This window comes from Rhinoderma darwinii, unplaced genomic scaffold (genome assembly GCF_050947455.1).
Source record: "Rhinoderma darwinii isolate aRhiDar2 unplaced genomic scaffold, aRhiDar2.hap1 Scaffold_949, whole genome shotgun sequence".
Taxonomy (NCBI): Eukaryota; Metazoa; Chordata; class Amphibia; order Anura; family Rhinodermatidae; genus Rhinoderma; species Rhinoderma darwinii.
Genome location: NW_027464524.1, coordinates 7,118 through 28,702, shown reverse-complemented (window position 1 = coordinate 28,702; position 21,585 = coordinate 7,118). Strand labels below are relative to the sequence as shown.

The window sequence follows — 21,585 nt, the reverse complement described above, 5'->3', positions numbered from 1 at the left end:
AATCCTATAATGTGTGGTACTGTCTGCTGAGCCACTGTATCTAATCCTATCATGTGTGATACTGTCTGCTGAGCCACTGTATCTAATCCTATCATGTGTGGTACTGTCTGCTGAGCCACTGTATCTAATCCTATCATGTGTGGTACTGTCTGCTGAGCCACTGTATCTAATCCTATCATGTGTGATACTGTCTGCTGGGCCACTGTATCTAATCCTATCATGTGTGATACTGTCTGCTGAGCTGTGTATCTAATCCTATCATGTGTGATACTGCCTTCTGAGCCACTGTATCTAATCCTATCATGTGTGATACTGTCTGCTCAGCCACTGTATCTAATCCTATCCATAGTTTATAGGGTCGTAGTGCTATAGATATGCTATGCTGTCTCCTATACACACACTTTTTTTTGGGGCGGACACATATGTATTGGGGCTATTTCCCGGACATTTTAAGCCCTGAGGGTATGTTCACACGGCAGCGTCTGTTACGGCTGAAATTACTGTGCTGTTTTCAGGAGAAAACAGCACCGTAATTTCAGCCGTAATGGCATGTGCAGGCGTCTTTTGCTGCGTCCACTACGGAAGTAATTGAAGCTGGTTTTCCATGGAGTCCATGGAAAACGGCTCCATTTACATCTGAAGAAGTGACAGGCAGTTTTTTACGCGCCGCCTTTCGACAGCGGCGCGTAAAAAAAAATGACCATCGGCACAGAACATCGTAAGACCCATTCAAATGAATGGGCAGATGTTTTCCGACGCTTTTGAGCCGCATTTTCGGATGTAATTCAATGCTAAAACGCCCAAATTACGTCCGTAAATAGTGTGTGTGTGAACCCAGCCTTAGTGACGCCCCGGCTGCTAGTGCTGCATTGTTGGGTCACTTAGGAGACCCAGCGATGCAGCTGAAAGCGGACCGTCGGCCATGAGAAGTTTGCGGGGTGGGGGGGGGGGGGCCCTGGCACATTATCTGCACAGGGGCCTTTTGCAGTCTGTGTCCGCCACTGTGCCAGCTCCATCCTGTACTGTGAATTTATCAGTTCCCGGTCACAAAAACCCTAAACACAGTTTGTAGTGATTTACATGGGGAAACGGCAGGGAACGCACAGATCATGTGTCCTCTGCTAACCTGTGCCACCGCAGTAAAAAAAATAATAATAAATCATAAAAACAGGAAACCATAACTATACGTTTAGCAGCAATTTCCCACATTTTCAATAACATTTCAATAGTCTATTTTTAGGGAACAGTTCAGTCCTGACGAGGCTTTGAGGGGCTTATATATTAGAAACCCCCATAAATCACCCTATTTTCAAAACCGCATTTACAACGTTTTCTAACCCTTTAGGCGTTTCACAGGAATTAAAGCAAAGTGGAGGTGAAATTTACTAATTCAATTATTTTTTCAGAAATTCAATTTGAATCCATTTTATTTTTGTAACACAGCAAGTGATAACAGAGAAACACAACTCAATATTTATTGTCCAGATTCTGCGGTTTTTACAAATATCCCATATGTGGCCCTAGTGTGCTACTAGACCCAAACACAGGCCTCAGAAACAAAGCAGCACCTAGCGGGTTTTGGGCCTTCATTTTACACTCAACGTTGCAATTGCAACACCAAGTAGGACAAGCCATAAGGTTATGCAAATCGAGGAAGTAGCAGGTGTCGCGAAGATCTGCAAATTATCACATTTTCAAGCACCTACATAGCTCCAATGTGTGGCATGTGGGACGGGCATGAAAGCCAGATTGAGAGCAAAGTTTTTCAGCCACATGAAACCTCAAAAATAGGATCAAGTGTTATGGGATGATTGTGCAATGTCTCCTGTTCATTGACGTGCCCGTTATCGCCACTTGTCGCAAACGGAGAGAGACAGAATCCTTGAACTGAGAGACATTGGTTTATCACTCCGGCAGATCGCTACGCACCTAGGCCGAGATGTCAGCACTGTTCAACGTTGAGTGTCCCGGAGGTTAGGAGAAAAACAACGAACGGGAATGACAGAAAGAGGTGCGCGGATGCGAATATATGCACGAACCGATCGTCTGATTGGAAGAATGGCGCATAATGATTGACTCTGTACTGCAAGTGAAATTGGACATCACATCAAAAAGCCTAGGGCCGCAACCAGTGTCGACACAAACCATCAAAAGGTATTTGAACGACATTGGGCTATGAGCCAGACGTGCTATTGACTACACACCACTGCTCTCAAAGGCTATCATGGTGCACAGCAAGACGGCAATGGAGGATGGAATGGAGGTCTATTAGTCTCTTATAAATGGTGGATCCTGTGTTATCTATATATAGGGGTTATCTGTCAGTGTAATCCTGCCTGTGATTTCCACAATTCCAAAACGTTTCCTCCTTGGTGCTGCAATTTTAATGTTGAGGATATAGGTGTAACCCGTCAGTGTAATCCTGCCTGTGATGATACGGAGATGACTGCTGAGAAGCGATCTCTAAAGAACAGGAAGGATCAGTCTCTTATAAATGGTGGATCCTGTGTTATCTATATATAGGGGTTACCGGTCAGTGTAATCCTGCCTGAGATGATAATGAGATGACTGCTGAGAAGCGATCTCTAAAGAACAGGAAGGATCAGTCTCTTATAAATGGTGGATAAATGGTGGATCCTGTGTTATCTATATATAGGGGTTACCTGTCAGTGTAATCCTGCCTGAGATGATAATGAGGTGACTGCTGAGAAGCGATTTCTACAATAGGGTTGTCACAATACCAGAATTTGGACTGAGATTTGAATTTAATAAATTTAAAAAACGCACAAAAATAAAAAGTCCTTCCACTTTCTGATTTGAGCCTCATGGTCTTATGAATTTTGAACCTCCATTAATAGTAATTAATCCCATTATGTAGCTCACAGTCATAATGGGCAACTTTGAGTTAATGTGCGAGAGAAGGTGTATGGGCAGCACAGTAGAACAAAAACCTCCAGGGCATAAGGGTGCCGGCCTCCAGGGATCCGACTTGTAAATCCCCAATGGTATACAAATGTAAGGAGAAAGAGGCAGCCTAGAGTGCTGCCTCTTTCTCCTTACATGAGTTAATGTGTGAGGTACATGATGGGATTAATTACTACTAATATGAGGCACGTCGAGGTTCAAAATTCATAAGACTCTGTGCCTCACATTAAAAATTTCCCCCTTCATTTTCCGCACATAACGGCAACATTGGGGTTAAATTTTTTTTCCTCTTTATGTAATCCTGCCTGTGATGACTGCTGAGAAGTGATCTCTACAGAACTGCAAGTGTCAGTCTATTTTGAATGGTGTATCCTGTGCAGGGCCGATCTTAGGGGTGCGCGAGCACACAGGGTGCTGCCCCCTCCAAGCATGTAGGGGGCGCCACTGGGCTCTGCCTCTACTCTGTGCTCTTCTCTTAGTTACACACACGGAGTAAATAGAGCCGAGGAGCAAGAGAAAAGGAGGAAGCTCCGCCCACAGCCTGTCCTGCAAGAAACCTGTGATCCTGTCAGCAAGGAGAGATGGTGAGAATCTATGTGTCTCTGTGTGTGTATATGTGTGTGTATACAGTATGTGTCTCTGTGTTTGTATGTGTATATGTGTGTGTGTGTGTGTGTGTGTGTGTGTGTGTGTGTGTGTGTGTATGTGTGTGCGCGCGCCTGTATGTGTTTATGTCTCTTTGTAAAAGTGTGTGTTCAATATTAAAGTAGAACAGATAAAATGAAGATATCTGTGCTGCCTCCTATATACCCTGCTGCCCCCTATATACCCTGCTGCCCCTTATATACCCTGCTGCCCCCTATATACCCTGCTTCCCCTATATACCGTGATGCCCCCTATATACCCTACTGCTCCTTATATACCCTGCTGCTCCTTATATACCCTGCTTCCCCTTATATACCTTGCTACCCCTTATATACTCAGCTGCCCCTTATATATATGCCTCTGTGTGTGGGTGAGTTTATATGTGTCTGTGGGTATAGTTATCATCTACGACATTATCTGTACTCAGAGAGGTATCACTGTGTTATCAGTGGTGTTACATTTGACTGCAGGTAACACTACAACATTATCTGTATTCAGAGGGTTATCACTGTGTTATTGGCGGTGTTACATAGGACTGCAGGTAACATCTACAACATTATCTGTACTCAGAGAGTTATCACTGTGTGTTATCTGTGGTGTTACATAGGATTGCAGATAACTCTGAGTACAGATAATTTAAATATAAAGACTCACCAGGTTAAGTTGCAAGCTAGGTGCCATTAGCAAGTGTCCGAGCACCTCAATGTATACTAATAACATAGCAAACTTCATTAAATCATAGAAAACTTGGAGAAAAATAAGTCATTACGCCACAAATATGATAAAAAATTACAAATTTTATTAGGACATACAACGCAAAATAATACATATATAAAATTCAAAGGGAATCCGAAGAAAAAGGCAGTGTGGTGGCTTCAAGCAAATAGAAATTGGGGTGTCTTGCCCACCAACAGAAATCCCTGGCAATAGTTCTATGTCTGATAATGACCATAGGTAACAAAATCTAAGTAATATAGTAAGGGCGTATCTGCAACCTGGTGGTAACAACACAATTGTAAAGATTACAAGGAACAAAAAAGTCAAAATGTGACCATATGTATCCAAAGTGCCCAAATTCAAGAGATTACAAAGCAGGTTTACGCCAAAATAGTAAGGATAGATCAGGACCAGAGTGTCATAGTCAGAACAAAGTTGCCAGAAAGGAAGTCAGATGTACAGAGCATGTATAGATCAAAAATGGATCTGTTTACAGCGTAAGAGATATTGAGGTAGGCTTACCCATAAGGATGAATGTTATAGTGGCCCCACACTGCAGCCTGAAATGGTAGCGCCCCGACGAGCGTTTTGCCAATCTAGCTTCCTCAGGGGGTAGTATATTGAATACTGACATGGTCATGCTTTTTATATGGCTGGGTCAATAGTGATTATTGGGCTCCGGTGTCTGTCCTCTAGTTCCGGTCCACGGCGCATGTGCGGGAGTCTGACTTAAGCAGCGAGATCCCCACTATCTGTCGTCACGCTCGCAGTGCGCCTGCGTGCCCCCAAGGAAGCGTGTCCATGGAGACAGAGCAGGCACAGCGTGAGCGTAGAGACGACAGAGAGCCAGGGCGAGGCTCCCAGACTCTCTCACACATACGCAACCCCGGGACAAGAAGAGGTATTGAAGTGAATGTAAAAGACGTAGTCTGTACTTGGACTTAGTTGTGAATAAAGAATTAAAAAGTATAATGTTATGTCGCTTCTTAGGAAAGAAAGAGAGGAGAAAGAAAAGGAAAAGAGAAAACGAAGAAAAGGGAAGATAAAGAAGAAAGAAAAACGGCCAGAAAAGAAGAAAAAAAGGAAAAAGAAAGGAGAAAGAAAGAGGGAAGAAAGAAAAAGAAGAAAAAGACCGCAAGGCGTGAAGAGACACCGTAAGTACAAGTATTCAAAAATAGATAACCACAATAATTATGACAATTATATAAAAGTACATCTTATGACACAAGGATGTATTAAAATGCCATACAGTAAAATACAGTAATATTAGAGATCACTGATGCTGAGTTAATCAAAGTGCTACTAATTTGTTATAAAACACACAAATACCATGTGAAATAAGAAGATCATGAATAACATGAATCGAAGACGCATATAAATAAATATATATATTGCGATGAGTGAAATCCACGAAAAATAATAATAATGAACAAATTTTAAAAAGTACACCATTTAAATGTGAAGCCATTGGAGAGAAAGAAAGTCACAGAGGATATTATCCTACTATTTTACAGGGTGACCATTAGTGAGAAATGAGAGAATATCAGAGACAGACTAAAAACACTATAGACAGATATAATGAATATAATAGAATAGAACTCTTCTTGTCCGTAGTAGTTGGTCATTACATCGAAGATGTAGTTGCAGGGTCTATCAAAAGGACAGCAAATTGGAATCACCCGGTCGTCTAAACATGACAATGCAAAAGAAACAGGCATTAGTAACAATTAAAAACACTTAAAATTCAAGGGAGTGTTGATATAGGAGAGAAATTTGCTAGATGAGTCAAATAGTATTCAGACAGGTAGCAGAATGTTATAAGTAAGCAGAGAAACTTAGATTTTCATTGAGGCCATGAGGAGTCATGGTACCCAATGTAATAATCCACCTGCACTCTTTTTGTGCAAGTATCTTTTTAACATCTCCACCTCTGACACCGCAATGTATTTGGTCGATACCTCGTACCCGGAAAGTTTTGGGATCACATTCATGTTTTAATTTAAAATGTCTTAGGATGGTTTTTAGGGTCGTCAGGTCAACTACGTCCTTTGCTGCAGATATGTGCCGTACATGTTCCCGAACCCGCAATCTTAATTGCCTGGAGGTTAGACCCACATAGACCTTTGGGCAGTCACATGTAGCATAATATATCACGTGAGTGGTACTGCAAGAGATATATTGCAACATTTTAAAGCGTCTATCAGTCTTGACAGAGTCAAAAGTTGTGGTCCGCAGAATGTTCGGACACGCTACACATTTCACCACAGGGGAAGCAACCTTGGACCGGGCCTCTAGCCGAGAAAGGGTGCTCTCGTTTGGGGACATAGTGGCTCTGTATCAGGATATCTTTTAGGTTCCTGCTTCTTCACGCTGTCATTTGGGGATGAGGGGGTAGGGCTGGGTTAAGTGTTGCCTCTAGTTGCAGAATGGGCCAGTGTTTCTGCAGAATCTCTCTCATAGTTTGCCATTGGTTATTATGGGTCGAGATGAACCTAATCACACCAGGCATGTTTTCCTTCTGTTCGAAGGGCAGTGGATTAAGTAGATGTTTCCGTTCCACTCTCTTAGCCCGATTGTAGCCCTGTTTGATACAACGATGGCTGTAACCTCTCTCCCTAAAACATTCCTTTAGGTCTTGTGCTTGATTTTCAAACCTACAGTCCGAAGAACAGATCCGCCTCATCCTCAGAAACTGACCAACCGGGACAGCTTTAACTCTAGAATAAGTATGTGCCGATGTCGCATGTAACAGGGAGTTAACCGTGGTCTCTTTCCTATAGACGTCGGTCTGTAATCTCCCCTCCTGATCTGCTGCAATAGATATATCTAAAAAGTCCATCCTTTGTCTGTCATGGACAAACGTCAACTTTATGTTCCAAGTATTAATATTCATATTGTGCATAAAGCTGACGAGTTGTAACTCAGTGCCCTGCCAGATGATAAATACGTCATCAATGTAACGTAGCCAGCACTGCAAATGGTTAGCGGCGTAGGCGCCGTCACCATGCACAACCCGCCTCTCCCAGAGGCCCATGGCCGTGCCTAGTTTTTGGACATAAAAGGTGTCCTTAAAGACAAACAAATTATGCGTCAGGATGAACTCCAACAGATCAATTATCAAGTCACATAACTGGCTGTCCCGGTTGCTCATTCCGAGGAAGAAGCGGACCGCTTCAATGCCATCTTGGTGTCTAATGCACGTATACAAGGACTCCACATCTGCTGTGACCAGTAGCATGTCCGCCTCCAAATATATTCCATCAATTCTTTTGAGTACCTCAGTGGTATCTCTAACATATGATGGTAGGCACTCAACTAGAGGCTTCAAATAGAAATCAATGAACTTGCATACTGGTTCACATAAACCTCCAATCCCTGACACTATTGGGCGGCCTGGAGGGTCCCTGATGTTTTTATGGATTTTAGGGAGGAGGTAAAAGGTTGGCATTTTGGGAAATTCCACAATTAAACCATCCAGTGTTTTTTTTGGGGATAATCCCTTTTTCAAAGGCGCTATTCAAGATTTTTGTTAAATCCAAGATAAAGGAGCCTAAGGGATTGTGGCTCAGTTTGCAATATGTCTCTTTATTCCGTAGTTGGCGGAATGCTTCTTTCTCATATTGTTTGGTTGGCCAGATCACAATATTACCCCCCTTGTCCGCTGCCTTGAATACCACATCCTCGAGTGATTGCAGAGACTTCAGTGCTGTACATTGTGCAGCTGTAAGATTGTCATATTTCTTATTGATGGAGATCTGTTTAAAATCCTCCATCACAAGTTTTGTGAAAATCTTATAGTTATCTTGTGGACACAGGGACATCTTGTGGACACTTGTGGACACAGGGACAAGGGGGGGAATCTTTTGGATCTGGGTACAATCCAGTTCGGGAACCCACCTTACTCTAAGGGGATTTGTTCCCGCAGAAGTTCCTCCAGAGCTAGTAGAGTTTCTTGTTCCAAAGGGCTATCCAAACCCGTGTGACTAGCACCCCTCCCATGGAGTTTCCGCAGTACCAACTTCCATGAGAAAAGAAACAAATCTTTTACCGCTGTAAAGAAATCAAATTGATTACTTGGGGAGAATGTAAGTCCCTTGCTTAAGATATCACATTGCGTGTCAGAGAGGATATGTGTCGATAGGTTGATTACCTCTAGATTTCTTGATTTTTTACCCCCAGAGTACGGGGATGGTGACTTTAGTTTAGTTGCTTGTCTCTCCCTATTTCTCTGAGGGAGGTTTGGATTTAGTCCAGGTGCTGTATCCCCGTTCCATCTTGTTTCTATACCTTCATCATTAGAGGCTTGGGAAGAAATAGACCCCGATCTGGATCGAAATCCAGATCGTGTTCTACCATTCCTCCACTTGTAGACCCTACCTTGTAAATAATCATTATTATCTCTCTGGAATTTCTTAGTTTTAATAGAACAAATCTCATTTTCCCATTTTTTTAATTCTAATTCCAGATCAATATTCAATTTTTCGAGGGCCTCAGTAGAGAGATCTTTTATCAGGGTCACATTTATATCATCTATTTCTTTCTCTATTATCTTCAATGATGTGTTGTTGGACTGAATCAAAAGATCCATGTAGCAACGTGAACAAGTGGTAGAAAGTAGTTCCCATTTGTCGCATGTAACAGGGAGTTAACCGACATCTCTTTCCTATAGACGTCGGTCTGTAATCTCCCCTCCTGATCTGCTGCAATAGATATATCTAAAAAGTCCACCCTTTGTCTGTCATGGACAAACATCAACTTTATGTTCCAAGTATTAATATTCAGATTGTGCATAAAGCTGACGAGTTGTAATCTTTACAATTGTGTTGTTACCACCAGGTTGCAGATACGCCCTTACTATATTACTTAGATTTTGTTACCTATGGTCGTTATCAGACATAGAACTATTGCCAGGGATTTCTGTTGGTGGGCAAGACACCCCAATTTCTATTTGCTTGAAGCCACCACACTGCCTTTTTCTTCGGATTCCCTTTGAATTTTATATATGTATTATTTTGCGTTGTATGTCCTAATAAAATTTGTAATTTTTTATCATATTTGTGGCGTAATGACTTATTTTTCTCCAAGTTTTCTATGATTTAATGAAGTTTGCTATGTTATTAGTATACATTGAGGTGCTCGGACACTTGCTAATGGCACCTAGCTTGCAACTTAACCTGGTGAGTCTTTATATTTAAATTATCTGTACTCAGATTAATCTGCAATCCTATGTAACACCACAGATAACACACAGTGATAACTCTCTGAGTACAGATAATGACGTAGATGTTACCTGCAGTCCTATGTAACACAGCCAATAACAAAGTGATAACCCTCTGAATACAGATAATGTTGTAGTGTTACCTGCAGTCAAATGTAACACCACTGATAACACAGTGATAACTCTCTGAGTACAGATAATGTCGTAGATGATAACTATACCCACAGACACATATAAACTCACCCACACACAGAGGCATATATATAAGGGGCAGCTGAGTATATAAGGGGTAGCAAGGTATATAAGGGGAAGCAGGGTATATAAGGAGCAGCAGGGTATATAAGGAGCAGTAGGGTATATAGGGGGCAGCACGGTATATAGGGGAAGCAGGGTATATAGGGGCAGCAGGGTATATAGGGGGAAGCAGGGTATATAAGGGGCAGCAGGGTATATAGGGGGCAGCAGGGTATATAGGACGCAGCACAGATATCTTCATTTTATCTGTTCTACTTTAATATTGAACACACACTTTTACAAAGAGACATAAACACATACAGGCGCGCGCACACACACACACACACACACACACACACACACACACATATACACATACAAACACAGAGACACATACTGTATACACACACATATACACACACAGAGACACATAGATTCTCACCATCTCTCCTTGCTGACAGGATCACAGGTTTCTTGCAGGACAGGCTGTGGGCGGAGCTTCCTCCTTTTCTCTTGCTCCTCGGCTCTATTTCCTCCGTGTGTGTAACTAAGAGAAGAGCACAGAGTAGAGGCAGAGCCCAGTGGCGCCCCCTACATGCTTGGAGGGGGCAGCGCCCTGTGCGCTCACACACCCCTAAGACCGGCCCTGCACAGGATACACCATTCACAATAGACTGACACTTGCAGTTCTGTAGAGATCACTTCTCAGCAGTCATCTCACTTTCATCACAGGCAGGATTACATAAAGAGGAAAACATTTTTAACCCCAATGTTGCCGTTATGTGCGGAAAATGAAGGGGGGAATTTTTAATGTGAGGCACAGAGTCTTATGAATTTTGAACCTCGACGTGCCTCATATTAGTAGTAATTAATCCCATCATGTACCTCACACATTAACTCATGTAAGGAGAAAGAGGCAGCACTCTAGGCTGCCTCTTTCTCCTTACATTTGTATACCATTGGGGATTTACAAGTCGGATCCCTGGAGGCCGGCACCCTTATGCCCTGGAGGTTTTTGTTCTACTGTGCTGCCCATACACCTTCTCTCACACATTAACTCAATGTTGCCCATTATGACTGTGAGCTACATAATGGGATTAATTACTATTAATGGAGGTTCAAAATTCATAAGACTATGAGGCTCAAATCAGAAAGTGGAAGGACTTTTTATTTTTGTGCGTTTTTTAAATTTATTATTATTGTTAGCAAAGTATCATTTTGGTATCTCAAATTGTAATTCTACATGAAGTATCGGTATTGAAGTCCAAATTCTGGTATTGTGACAACCCTATTGTAGAAATCGCTTCTCAGCAGTCACCTCATTATCATCTCAGGCAGGATTACACTGACAGGTAACCCCTATATATAGATAACACAGGATCCACCATTTATAAGAGACTGATCCTTCCTGTTCTTTAGAGATCGCTTCTCAGCAGTCATCTCATTATCATCTCAGGCAGGATTACACTGACCGGTAACCCCTATATATAGATAACACAGGATCCACCATTTATAAGAGACTGATCCTTCCTGTTCTTTAGAGATCGCTTCTCAGCAGTCATCTCCGTATCATCACAGGCAGGATTACACTGACGGGTTACACCTATATCCTCAACATTAAAATTGCAGCACCAAGGAGGAAACGTTTTGGAATTGTGGAAATCACAGGCAGGATTACACTGACAGATAACCCCTATATATAGATAACACAGGATCCACCATTTATAAGAGACTAATAGACCTCCATTCCATCCTCCATTGCCGTCTTGCTGTGCACCATGATAGCCTTTGAGAGCAGTGGTGTGTAGTCAATGGCACGTCTGGCTCATAGCCCAATGTCGTTCAAATACCTTTTGATGGTTTGTGTCGACACTGGTTGCGGCCCTAGGCTTTTTGATGTGATGTCCAATTTCACTTGCAGTACAGAGTCAATCATTATGCGCCATTCTTCCAATCAGACGATCTGTTCGTGCATATATTCGCATCCGCGCACCTCTTTCTGTCATTCCCGTTCGTTGTTTTTCTCCTAACCTCCGGGACACTCAACGTTGAACAGTGCTGACATCTCGGCCTAGGTGCGTAGCGATCTGCCGGAGTGATAAACCAATGTCTCTCAGTTCAAGGATTCTGTCTCTCTCCGTTTGCGACAAGTGGCGATAACGGGCACGTCAATGAACAGGAGACATTGCACAATCATCCCATAACACTTGATCCGATTTTTGAGGTTTCATGTGGCTGAAAAACTTTGCTCTCAATCTGGCTTTCATGCCCGTCCCACATGCCACACATTGGAGCTATGTAGGTGCTTGAAAATGTGATAATTTGCAGATCTTCGACACCTGCTACTTCCTCGATTTGCATAACCTTATGGCTTGTCCTACTTGGTGTTGCAATTGCAACGTTGAGTGTAAAATGAAGGCCCAAAACCCGCTAGGTGCTGCTTTGTTTCTGAGGCCTGTGTTTGGGTCTAGTAGCACACTAGGGCCACATATGGGATATTTCTAAAAACCGCAGAATCTGGACAATAAATATTGAGTTGTGTTTCTCTGTTATCACTTGCTGTGTTACAAAAATAAAATGGATTCAAATTGAATTTCTGCAAAAATAATTGAATTTGTAAATTTCACCTCCACTTTGCTTTATTTCCTGTGAAACGCCTAAAGGGTTAGAAAACGTTGTAAATGCGGTTTTGAAATAGGGTGATTTATGGGGGTTTCTAATATATAAGCCCCTCAAAGCCTCGTCAGGACTGAACTGTTCCCTAAAAATAGACTATTGAAATGTTATTGAAAATGTGGGAAATTGCTGCTAAACGTATAGTTATGGTTTCCTGTTTTTATGATTTATTATTATTTTTTTTACTGCGGTGGCACAGGTTAGCAGAGGACACATGATCTGTGCGTTCCCTGCCGTTTCCCCATGTAAATCACTACAAACTGTGTTTAGGGTTTTTGTGACCGGGAACTGATAAATTCACAGTACAGGATGGAGCTGGCAGTGTGACACCCCGATCCTGCAAATGGCATTGTGTGCAGAAGCACGCTGTTCTATTAAATATAGTGCGTAAATTGACAGGCTGCAGGTGCGGGGACCAGTCTATTAGCTTGTTAATTTACGTGGTGCAGGCGGTAAGCTGTTTTAAAAAAAATATATTTTAATTAAAAATAAAATGAAAAAAAAATTGTTTCACAATTTTTTTTTAATAAAAATTTGTCAAGAAATTATATGTACTCGAAAATGGTACCAATGAAAACTACAACTCATCCCGCGAAAAACAAGCCCTATCTATGAAAAATATAAAAAGTTATGTATTTCGGAATGCATCAACACAAAAATGACTTTTTTTTTCCATAAAACATGTTTTTATTGTGTAAAAGTAATAAAACATAAAAAAATGTGATATTTGGTATTACCATAATCATGCAGACACATTGAATAAAGTAACATTTTGATTTATGGTAAAAAAAAAATCAAAAACAAATGGTGGAATTGTGGGGGTTTTGCTTTCTTTCGTCCCAAAATGAAAAGCTAATGAAAAAATGTTATGTACCCCCAAATAGTGGCATTGAAAAATACAACTTGCCACACAAAAACAGGCGCTCCTACATTGATGAAAAAATTAAAATAATATGACTCTTGGAATGTGGGGATGAAAAATCAAAAAATGCTTGGCCCTAAAGACCTACAATAGGCAGGTGTCATGATTTTTATTTATTATTATTATTATATTGCTTTTAATATAATGTAAAGAAAAAATTTATTTATTTGTGTTGTAACTTTCTACTTTTTAATGTATTCATACTTTTACTTCTATAATTTCTCTGCCGATTTTTTTTTCCATCTCTGTATGTGTTGATTAACAACACATACAGAGATGGAATACGGCAGCTACAATGCATAGGACACAATGAATGGCTCCTGTCCATTGCCTCTGCTATCTGGCTCTGTACTGCACAGACGCAGGTCAGAGTCACACAGCAGGGAAGCTGTTTGTAGGGAGATAGCAGGCGCCATTATGAAGACCGGCTGCACTGCATGTAAGGTGTGTGTGTGTGTGTCTGTCTATCCCTTTCTCTCACAGACCCCCGCTCTCGTGACCTCCGACGGCCCCCCGTAGGGCCCCTGCCCCCTTGTCGCTAGATGTATTGTCAGTGTGGACAGTGTGCGAAGCTAAGCTTGTCAAATGTAGTATAGCTGAGTGTGTGTCTCTGTCTGTCCCCCTCTCACAGACACCCGCTCTCGTGACCCCCGACTACCCCCCCCTGGCGGACCCCCGGCCCCCCCCTGGCGCTAGATGTATTGTCAGTGTGGACGGTGTGCGGAGCTAAGCTTGTCAGATGTAGTAGAGCTGAGTGTGTGTGTCTGTGTAGTAGAGCTGAGTGTGTGTGTCTGTGTAGCAGAGCTGAGTGAGTGTCTGTGTAGCAGAGCTGAGTGTGTATGTGTATGTATGTAGGAGTTCTGAGTGTGTGTTTGTGTGTGTGTAGCAGTGTTGAGTGTCGATGTATGTAACAGTGCTGACCGTGTGTCTGTATGTAGCAGTACTGAGTGTGTATGTTTCTGTATGTAGCCGTGCTGACTGTGTGTGTCTGTGTAGTAGAGCTAAGTATGTGTCTGTGTAGCAGAGCTGAGTGTGTCTGTGTAACAGAGCTGAGTGTGTCTGTGTAGCAGAGCTGAGTGTGTTTGTGTAGCAGAGCTGAGTGTCTGTGTAGCAGAGCTGAGTGTGTCTGTGTAATAGTGCTGAGTGTTTGTGTGTGTATGTATGTATGTAGTGGTGCTGACTGTGTGTATGTATGTAGCACGTCTGTGTGTGTCCGTATGTAGCAGTGCTGAGTGTGTGTGTAAAGGATCTGCCAGGCACAGCTTCTGTATCAACGCCCATAGGTAATCAGTCTGCACCTGCTTCTATGTCTGTGAGACTGACTCCATCTTCCACCACTCAGGCTCTCCCACTCCTAAGCCTGCCATCCTATCACAGCCTGGCCAGACGGAGCTAGCTCCCGCCCTCTGTCTATTTATACCTGCCTTTCCTGTTCCTCCTTGCTTGTGATTCTTCTCGTTTGGTTTCCTTGCCCTGCTGCAGCTTCTTGAACTATTTGTCCTTGCTTCATATTGACCCTGGCTTACTGACTACTCTCCTGCTCTACGTTTGGTACCTCGTACACTCCTGGTTGACTCGGCTTGTTCACTACTCTCCTGCTCTGCGTTTGGTACCTCGTACACTCCTGGTTTGACTCGGCTTGTTCACTACTCTCCTGCTCTACGTTTGGTACCTCGTACACTCCTGGTTGACTCGGCTTGTTCACTACTCTCCTGCTCTGCGTTTGGTACCTCGTACACTCCTGGTTTGACTCGGCTCGTTCACTACTCTTGTTGCTCACGGCGTTTCCGTGGGCAACGGCCCCATTTCCCTTAGCTTCTGTGTACCCTTGTCTGTCGGGCACTTATTGAGCGTAGGGACCGTCGCCCAGTTGTAACCTGTCGCCTAGGGCGGGTCGTTGCAAGTAGGCAGGGACTGAGTGGCGGGTAGATTAGGGCTCACTTGTCTGTTTCCCTACCCCCGGTCATTACAGTGTGTGTCTGTATGTAGCAGTGCTGAGTGTGTGTCTGTGTAGTAGCGCTGAGTGTGTGTCTGTGCAGCAGAGCTGAGTGTGTGTCTGTGCAGCAGAGCTGAGTGTGTGTCTGTGTATCAGTGCTGTGTGTGTGTGTGTGTGTGTGTGTGTGTGTGTGTGTGTGTGTGTGTGTCAGTGATACATTCTGCAGATTATTACACCACTGACCTCTCTACAGATCTGCAGAACATTGCTCTGTCCTCTCCACCTCCTGACAGATACAGAGTGATATATTCTGCAGATTATTACACCTCTGACCTGTCTACAGATCTGCAGAACATTGCTCCTCTACCTCCTGACAGATACATAGTGATATATTCTGCAGATTATTACACCACTGACCTCTCTACAGATCTGCAGAACATTGCTCCTGTATCACATGACAGATATATGGTGATATATTCTGCAGATTATTACACCACTGACCTCTCTACAGATCTGCAGAACATCGCTCCTCTACTGACAGATACAGAGTGATATATCCTGCAGATTATTACACCACTGACCTCTCTACAGATCTGCAGAACATTGCTCTGTCCTCTACTGACAGATACATAGTGATATATTCTGCAGATTATTACACCACTGACCTCTCTACAGATCTGCAGAACATTGCTCTGTCCTCTACTGACAGATACATAGTGATATATTCTGCAGAGTATTACACCACTGACCTCTCTACAGATCTGCAGAACATTGCTCTGTCCTCTCCACCTCCTGACAGATACAGAGTGATATATTCTGCAGATTATTACACCACTGTCCTCTCTAGAGATCTGCAGAACATTGCTCTGTCCTCTCCACCTCCTGACAGATATAGTGATATATTCTGCAGATTATTACACCACTGACCTCTCTACAGATCTGCAGAACATTGCTCTGTGCTCTACTGACAGATACATAGTGATATATTCTGCAGATTATTACACCACTGACCTCTCTACAGATCTGCAGAACATTGCTCTGTCCTCTACTGACAGATACATAGTGATATATTCTGCAGATTATTACACCACTGATCTCTCTAGATATCTGCAGAACATTGCTCTGTCCTCTACTGACAGATACAGTGTGATATATTCTGCAGATTATTACACCACTGACCTCTCTACAGATCTGCAGAACATTGCTCTGTCCTCTACTGACAGATACAGAGTGATATATTCTGCAGATTATTACACCACTGACCTCTCTAGACATCTGCAGAACATTGCTCTGTCCTCTACTGACAGATACAGAGTGATATATTCTGCAGATTATTACACCACTGACCTGTCTACAGATCTGCAGAACATTGCTCTGTCCTCTCCACCTCCTGACAGATACATAGTGATATATTCTGCAGATTATTACTCCACTGTCCTCTCTAGAGATCTGCAGAACATTGCTCTGTCCTCTACTGACAGATACAGAGTGATATATTCTGCAGATTATTACACCACTGACCTCTCTACAGATCTGCAGAACATTGCTCTGTCCTCTACTGACAGATACAGAGTGATATATTCTGCAGATTATTACACCACTGACCTCTCTACAGACCTGCAGAACATTGCTCCTCTACCTCCTGACAGATACAGTGTGATATATTCTGCAGAGTATTACACCTATAACCTTCAGACCCCCATAGAACACAGGTTCCCTGGATAAATTCCCCAATCTAGAAATGAAAACACTAAAAATGGTAAAAATAAATCTGTTTATTATAGAATCTGGTAGAATTTCTGTGCGGTTTTCTGTGGCTCCGGCCCTTTAACATGCGATGATCGGTGAGATGAAGAGGGGGAGGGTCCTTCTTCACCCGTGGATATGGCCGCCAGTCCACCCTTACACAGCTCGATCCTGGATCAGAAGAAACCGAAAACATTTTTCATATTTTTCAAAGTCGGATCCTAGAAAAGGAAAAAATACAAATAAGCAAAAAAATTCACAAAACCTTCACCACAAGGAGAAGATGAAGACGAGCGGAAGACGTCAGACTTACCGGATCTCACGTCTGCTCATCACTGGAGGAGTCTTCATGGGAATTTCTGATGGTTTAGGTGGTAAAGACCACGATGTTGGGGTGACAACTGCAAAACAAATCAGAAATTCAGTGTCCAGGCGGCTGTAGAAGAGTCGTGAGGTGAGAAGATCATCAGTGGACGGCACTTACCTCACCTAAAGATGGTAAATGGGCCCCGAGCGGCAGATGGAAATAAGATGGCCGCTATCTCTCCCGGGGGTTGGGGGCCCTGATGGTAAATGGGCCCCAAGTGGCAGATGTTACTAAAATGGCCACTTTCTCTTTCGGGGGTTGGAGGCCCTGATGTTAACCGTAGCCCCCGAAAGGTCGTCCATCTCCACATCAGGAGCTGGAAATTGGCGTCCGCCAACCTTCATCTTCCCATCCTCCATCTCCACGTCCTCTGGAAACTGGCGTCCGCCAGCCTCCATCTTCTCATCCTCCTCCTCCATCTCCACGTCCTCCGGAAATTGGCGTCCGCCAACCTCCATCTTCTCATCCTCCTCCTCCATCTCCACGTCCTCCGGAAATTGGCGTCCGCCAACCTCCATCTTCTCTACAACACTCATCATTGGAAACATCACCATCCTCCTCCTCTTCATATGAGACACGTCCATGACGAGAGCCAGCAAGAGAAACTGACACCGCGGTCAATGTGTGACCCCAATTTATAAACTTGATGATGTCACAACCTGAGGGCCATTATGTGCAAACGGAACACATGCAGATCACAGGCCCCGCCCTTCACATGACATCACGCTCAGATTCTCTAGAGGACGTCACGCTCAGAGAAATAGAATCTGCCCACATTCTAGATGACATCACAAGAAGCGTATCCCAGTGAACCGTTACAACAGAGCGGCCATTTATAACGTAATATGGTAGAAGAATACAGACAGTCGGGGGTTTTAAATAAAACATTTTTACACCGTTCACTGTGTGAGTCAAATAATGCCATGTTGTAATAGTTCCGGACTTTTACCGATGCAGCGATACCAATTTTATTATTATTTTTTTATTTTTACATTGTGCTTGGGGAAAATGGGAAATGTTTTTTTTTTTTTTTTACACACATTTTATTAGTTCCCCTAGGGGACTTGAACCAGTGATCATTAGATCGCTGGTACAATACACTGCAATACATGGATGAGTTACGGAAACAGCGTAACTCGCTGAGCTACGCTGTTTCCGGAACTCCCATAGTAGTGAATGTCAGTTATAGAAGCAGCGTAGCGTGCTACTCTGTAGCCGTAACTACTATTCAGTTCTATGGGAGTTGCGGAAACTGCGTAGCTCAGAACATGTAACCAGAAAGTGAAGTGGCCGGAAGACCGCGGAGCCGGGTAAGATGGAATGGGGCTTAGGGGGCCCCGTTCTAGAGATATTACACCTGTGGATATGTTATAAATGTCCTTCGTAGGAAAACCAATATAAATGCCGCGGTCGCTATTGACCGCAGTATTTAACTAGTTAAACAGCGCCATCTCTGTTCCTAGCCGGTAGTGCAGCGTGTCAGAAGCTGACACCTGCAGTGTATGGAGCAGGCTCAGCGCGTGAGCCTGCTCCATACATCATCCCCTCCCCCGCCTGATGATGTGCTGGCACATCACGGGTCGGGAAGGGGTTAAGTAAGGAGCGGTCAGGGGGCGCGACTAGAACACGCAGGGACTTTTTAGCAAGATTTATACAGACAGTAGGGTCCCACTACACCCTCTGGGAAAGTTTCTATCACCTCAAAGAATTCCCAAACCAATGTGGTCAATTCCACAGACTTTGTAAAATATAGAATCGCAGCCATAAAACATACAACACGGCATTTACATGCGTGTTCATGGACTCTCACCCGAAATGGTGTTCATGCCAAGACCGCATGTCTTTTGGGGCGAGGGGTGTAATATGTGATCCCAGAGAAGAATCTCTCAATGTTTTTATAGCTAATGCAATGCCACGTGGGAAACACCCCCCACCATGGGTCATGGGTGCCAAGTGGGCGAGATGTCACAGGGTCACAGCTATGTCATGAGACGTGACATCATCAAATTGACCAGAATGGGGTCAATTAACAAAATAAACCAAAACTTGTAAAAACACAGAGGTCATATCTGCCCATGTGATCTGTCAGCGCCGTCCTCCTGTAATACGATGCTTTATATGGGGAGGGCGGGGGTCCGGATGAGATCTTATTCTGGATGTCATTGATGTTCTACCCTTTTCATTAAACCTTTGTAGAAATCAGTTCACCAACCTGCAGAACTACAACTCCCAGCATGTCCTGAGAGACACATTGGGGGTTTTAGTTTTGCAACTGCTGGTGTCCAATCTGAAAAAAGCCGGAAGGCCACGGAGATCAGTGGAAATGATGTACTACAAGCCACGTGGTCTGTGGTGGGACAAATATTACAAGGAGACTCCATGATTTTCCTGTTCCGCACATGAATTACCCTCCCCACAAATGTAGTAATGGCCCCCACATCACAGATTTACAGCAGATGTTCTCTACATGGCCGCCAATGCCAGCCTGTGCCCCCAGTAATGCCAATATATATCTGTCTCTTCTTACCTTGTGATGTGCGCGGCCGGTAGTCCTCCATCATGACCTCCTCGTACAGATCCTTGTGTCCTTCTAGATACTCCCACTCCTCCATGGAGAGATAGATAGCGACATCCTGACACCTTATAGGAACCTGACACACACAATGATACAGTCATCACCCAGACACCTCCAGTGCTGTTACTGGAGAATTTCCCAGCATTCCCAGCAGTGTCACCTCTCCAGTCAGCAGCTCAGTCATCTTGTAGATCAGTTCTAAGATCTTCTTCTCACGTATCCGGGAGTGAGGGGGAGGCTCTGTGATGGGACTACTGCTCCATCCTCCTGACTCATGGATGATGGGAGTCGTACAGTCACCCGATGTCTTCTTCACTATTGTGTACTCCTGTGTATGGAGAGAGACACTTAGAGAACTGAACACAGTATCCCCCCTCAGTAGAGAGAGGGAGATTGTGACCCCGCTGTATAGAGCTCTAGTGACCCCACATCTGTAATACTGGAGACCTCACCTACAAAAAGACATTGAGAAAATAGAACGAGGCCAAAACTAAAAAGGAAATAATATTGGGGGACTAGATGGACCATGTGCTCTCCTCCTGCCGTCATCTCCTATGTTTCTATATAGAGGTCATCCCGATCCTCCTGGTTCCTGGTCATTCTCATTGCTCTACAACATTACTATTGCTGCATTGGTGACATGACACATAACTGACCATATTGGTGGCTGATCTTCAGCTTCTTGACGTCACTTGGAAGGTCTGGACGCTGTTATACAGGACACTGGATTCTTCCTATTATGTATTGTCCCGTCCCTATGTGTAACTTGTTCTATAATGTAGAAAAGTTTACCTCTCCGCTCAGCAGGTAGATGATCTCCAAGGTGAAGTCTAATATTCTTCTGCTCATCTCATTCCTGTCCTTGTCCATCCTTGGTGGGTCATTCAGGAGAAGGAACGTTGTGGAGGAGAAGATGAGAAAACTGGAGGATCTGGAGGATCTAGTACTGCAGACGTCTTTATGAAGAAAGGAGAAGATGGAGATCATACAGGGGACAACATCATGTGTGACATACAGAACCTCACTTATTCATCATTGAGAGAAACATCTTCTCAGAGCCGTCACCACATGGAATAAAGGGGTATTCCCAACACGGACATTTCTCCCCAGGATATGCCAGAAATGTCTGATAGATGCGGCTCCACCTCTGGGTGGCCTTGTTAGGCGGTTCCTGTAACTCCTATAGAAGTGAATGGAGAGGCACAATCTGCTCAGGTCCTCCTGCTATATAATCTGCTGCCAACAGATCAGACTGGTGTTCAATGTGACAGATGCCCTTTATGAATGAATACACCCCTAATATAAGTTTTTACAGATATTAGAAGTTACCTCAGAGATCCTGGATCATCAGAAACATCTAAAATTCTTAATTATTATAGTATTCCCCTTTTCCCTGTAGATTATTTTACCTGAAGGTCCCGCCAGTCCTGCGAGCATGTGCGGAAGGTCCCGCCGGTCCTGCGAGCATGTGCGGAAGGTCCCGCCAGTCCTGCGAGCATGTGCGAAAGGTCCCGCCAGTCCTGCGAGCATGTGCGGAAGGTCCCGCCAGTCCTGCGAGCATGTGCAGAAGGTCCCGCCAGTCCTGCGAGCATGTGCGGAAGGTCCCGCCAGTCCTGCGAGCATG

The 21,585-nt window shown here is 43.7% G+C and overlaps 1 protein-coding gene and 1 long non-coding RNA gene across 3 annotated transcripts in view; both read right to left on the bottom strand.

The window, feature by feature from the left end:
* Window positions 1-20,898, bottom strand: part of LOC142733377 (gastrula zinc finger protein XlCGF66.1-like) — a 48,187-nt gene extending 27,289 nt beyond the window's left edge. Inside the window, exons 1-5 of one of the 2 annotated variants that reach the window (XM_075849543.1) lie at window positions 20,754-20,898; window positions 20,122-20,289; window positions 19,914-20,037; window positions 17,333-17,420; window positions 17,031-17,240 (exon numbers count right to left, since the gene is read on the bottom strand). In XM_075849543.1, the coding sequence (XP_075705658.1) occupies window positions 17,228-17,240; window positions 17,333-17,420; window positions 19,914-20,037; window positions 20,122-20,289; window positions 20,754-20,831 (471 nt within the window). In that variant the 5' untranslated portion in view covers window positions 20,832-20,898 and the 3' untranslated portion in view covers window positions 17,031-17,227. Of the gene's footprint in view, window positions 1-17,030; window positions 17,241-17,332; window positions 17,421-19,913; window positions 20,038-20,121; window positions 20,290-20,753 lie in introns of those variants that run through there. The other variant, XM_075849544.1, reaches the window with a different exon arrangement.
* LOC142733378 (uncharacterized) lies at window positions 5,687-10,357 on the bottom strand. Its single transcript, XR_012880030.1, has 3 exons — window positions 10,182-10,357; window positions 8,185-8,337; window positions 5,687-5,974 (listed from the first exon to the last, which is right to left on the bottom strand). It is a non-coding gene; the product is annotated as an uncharacterized LOC142733378 (long non-coding RNA).
* Window positions 20,899-21,585: the final 687 nt, after the last annotated feature.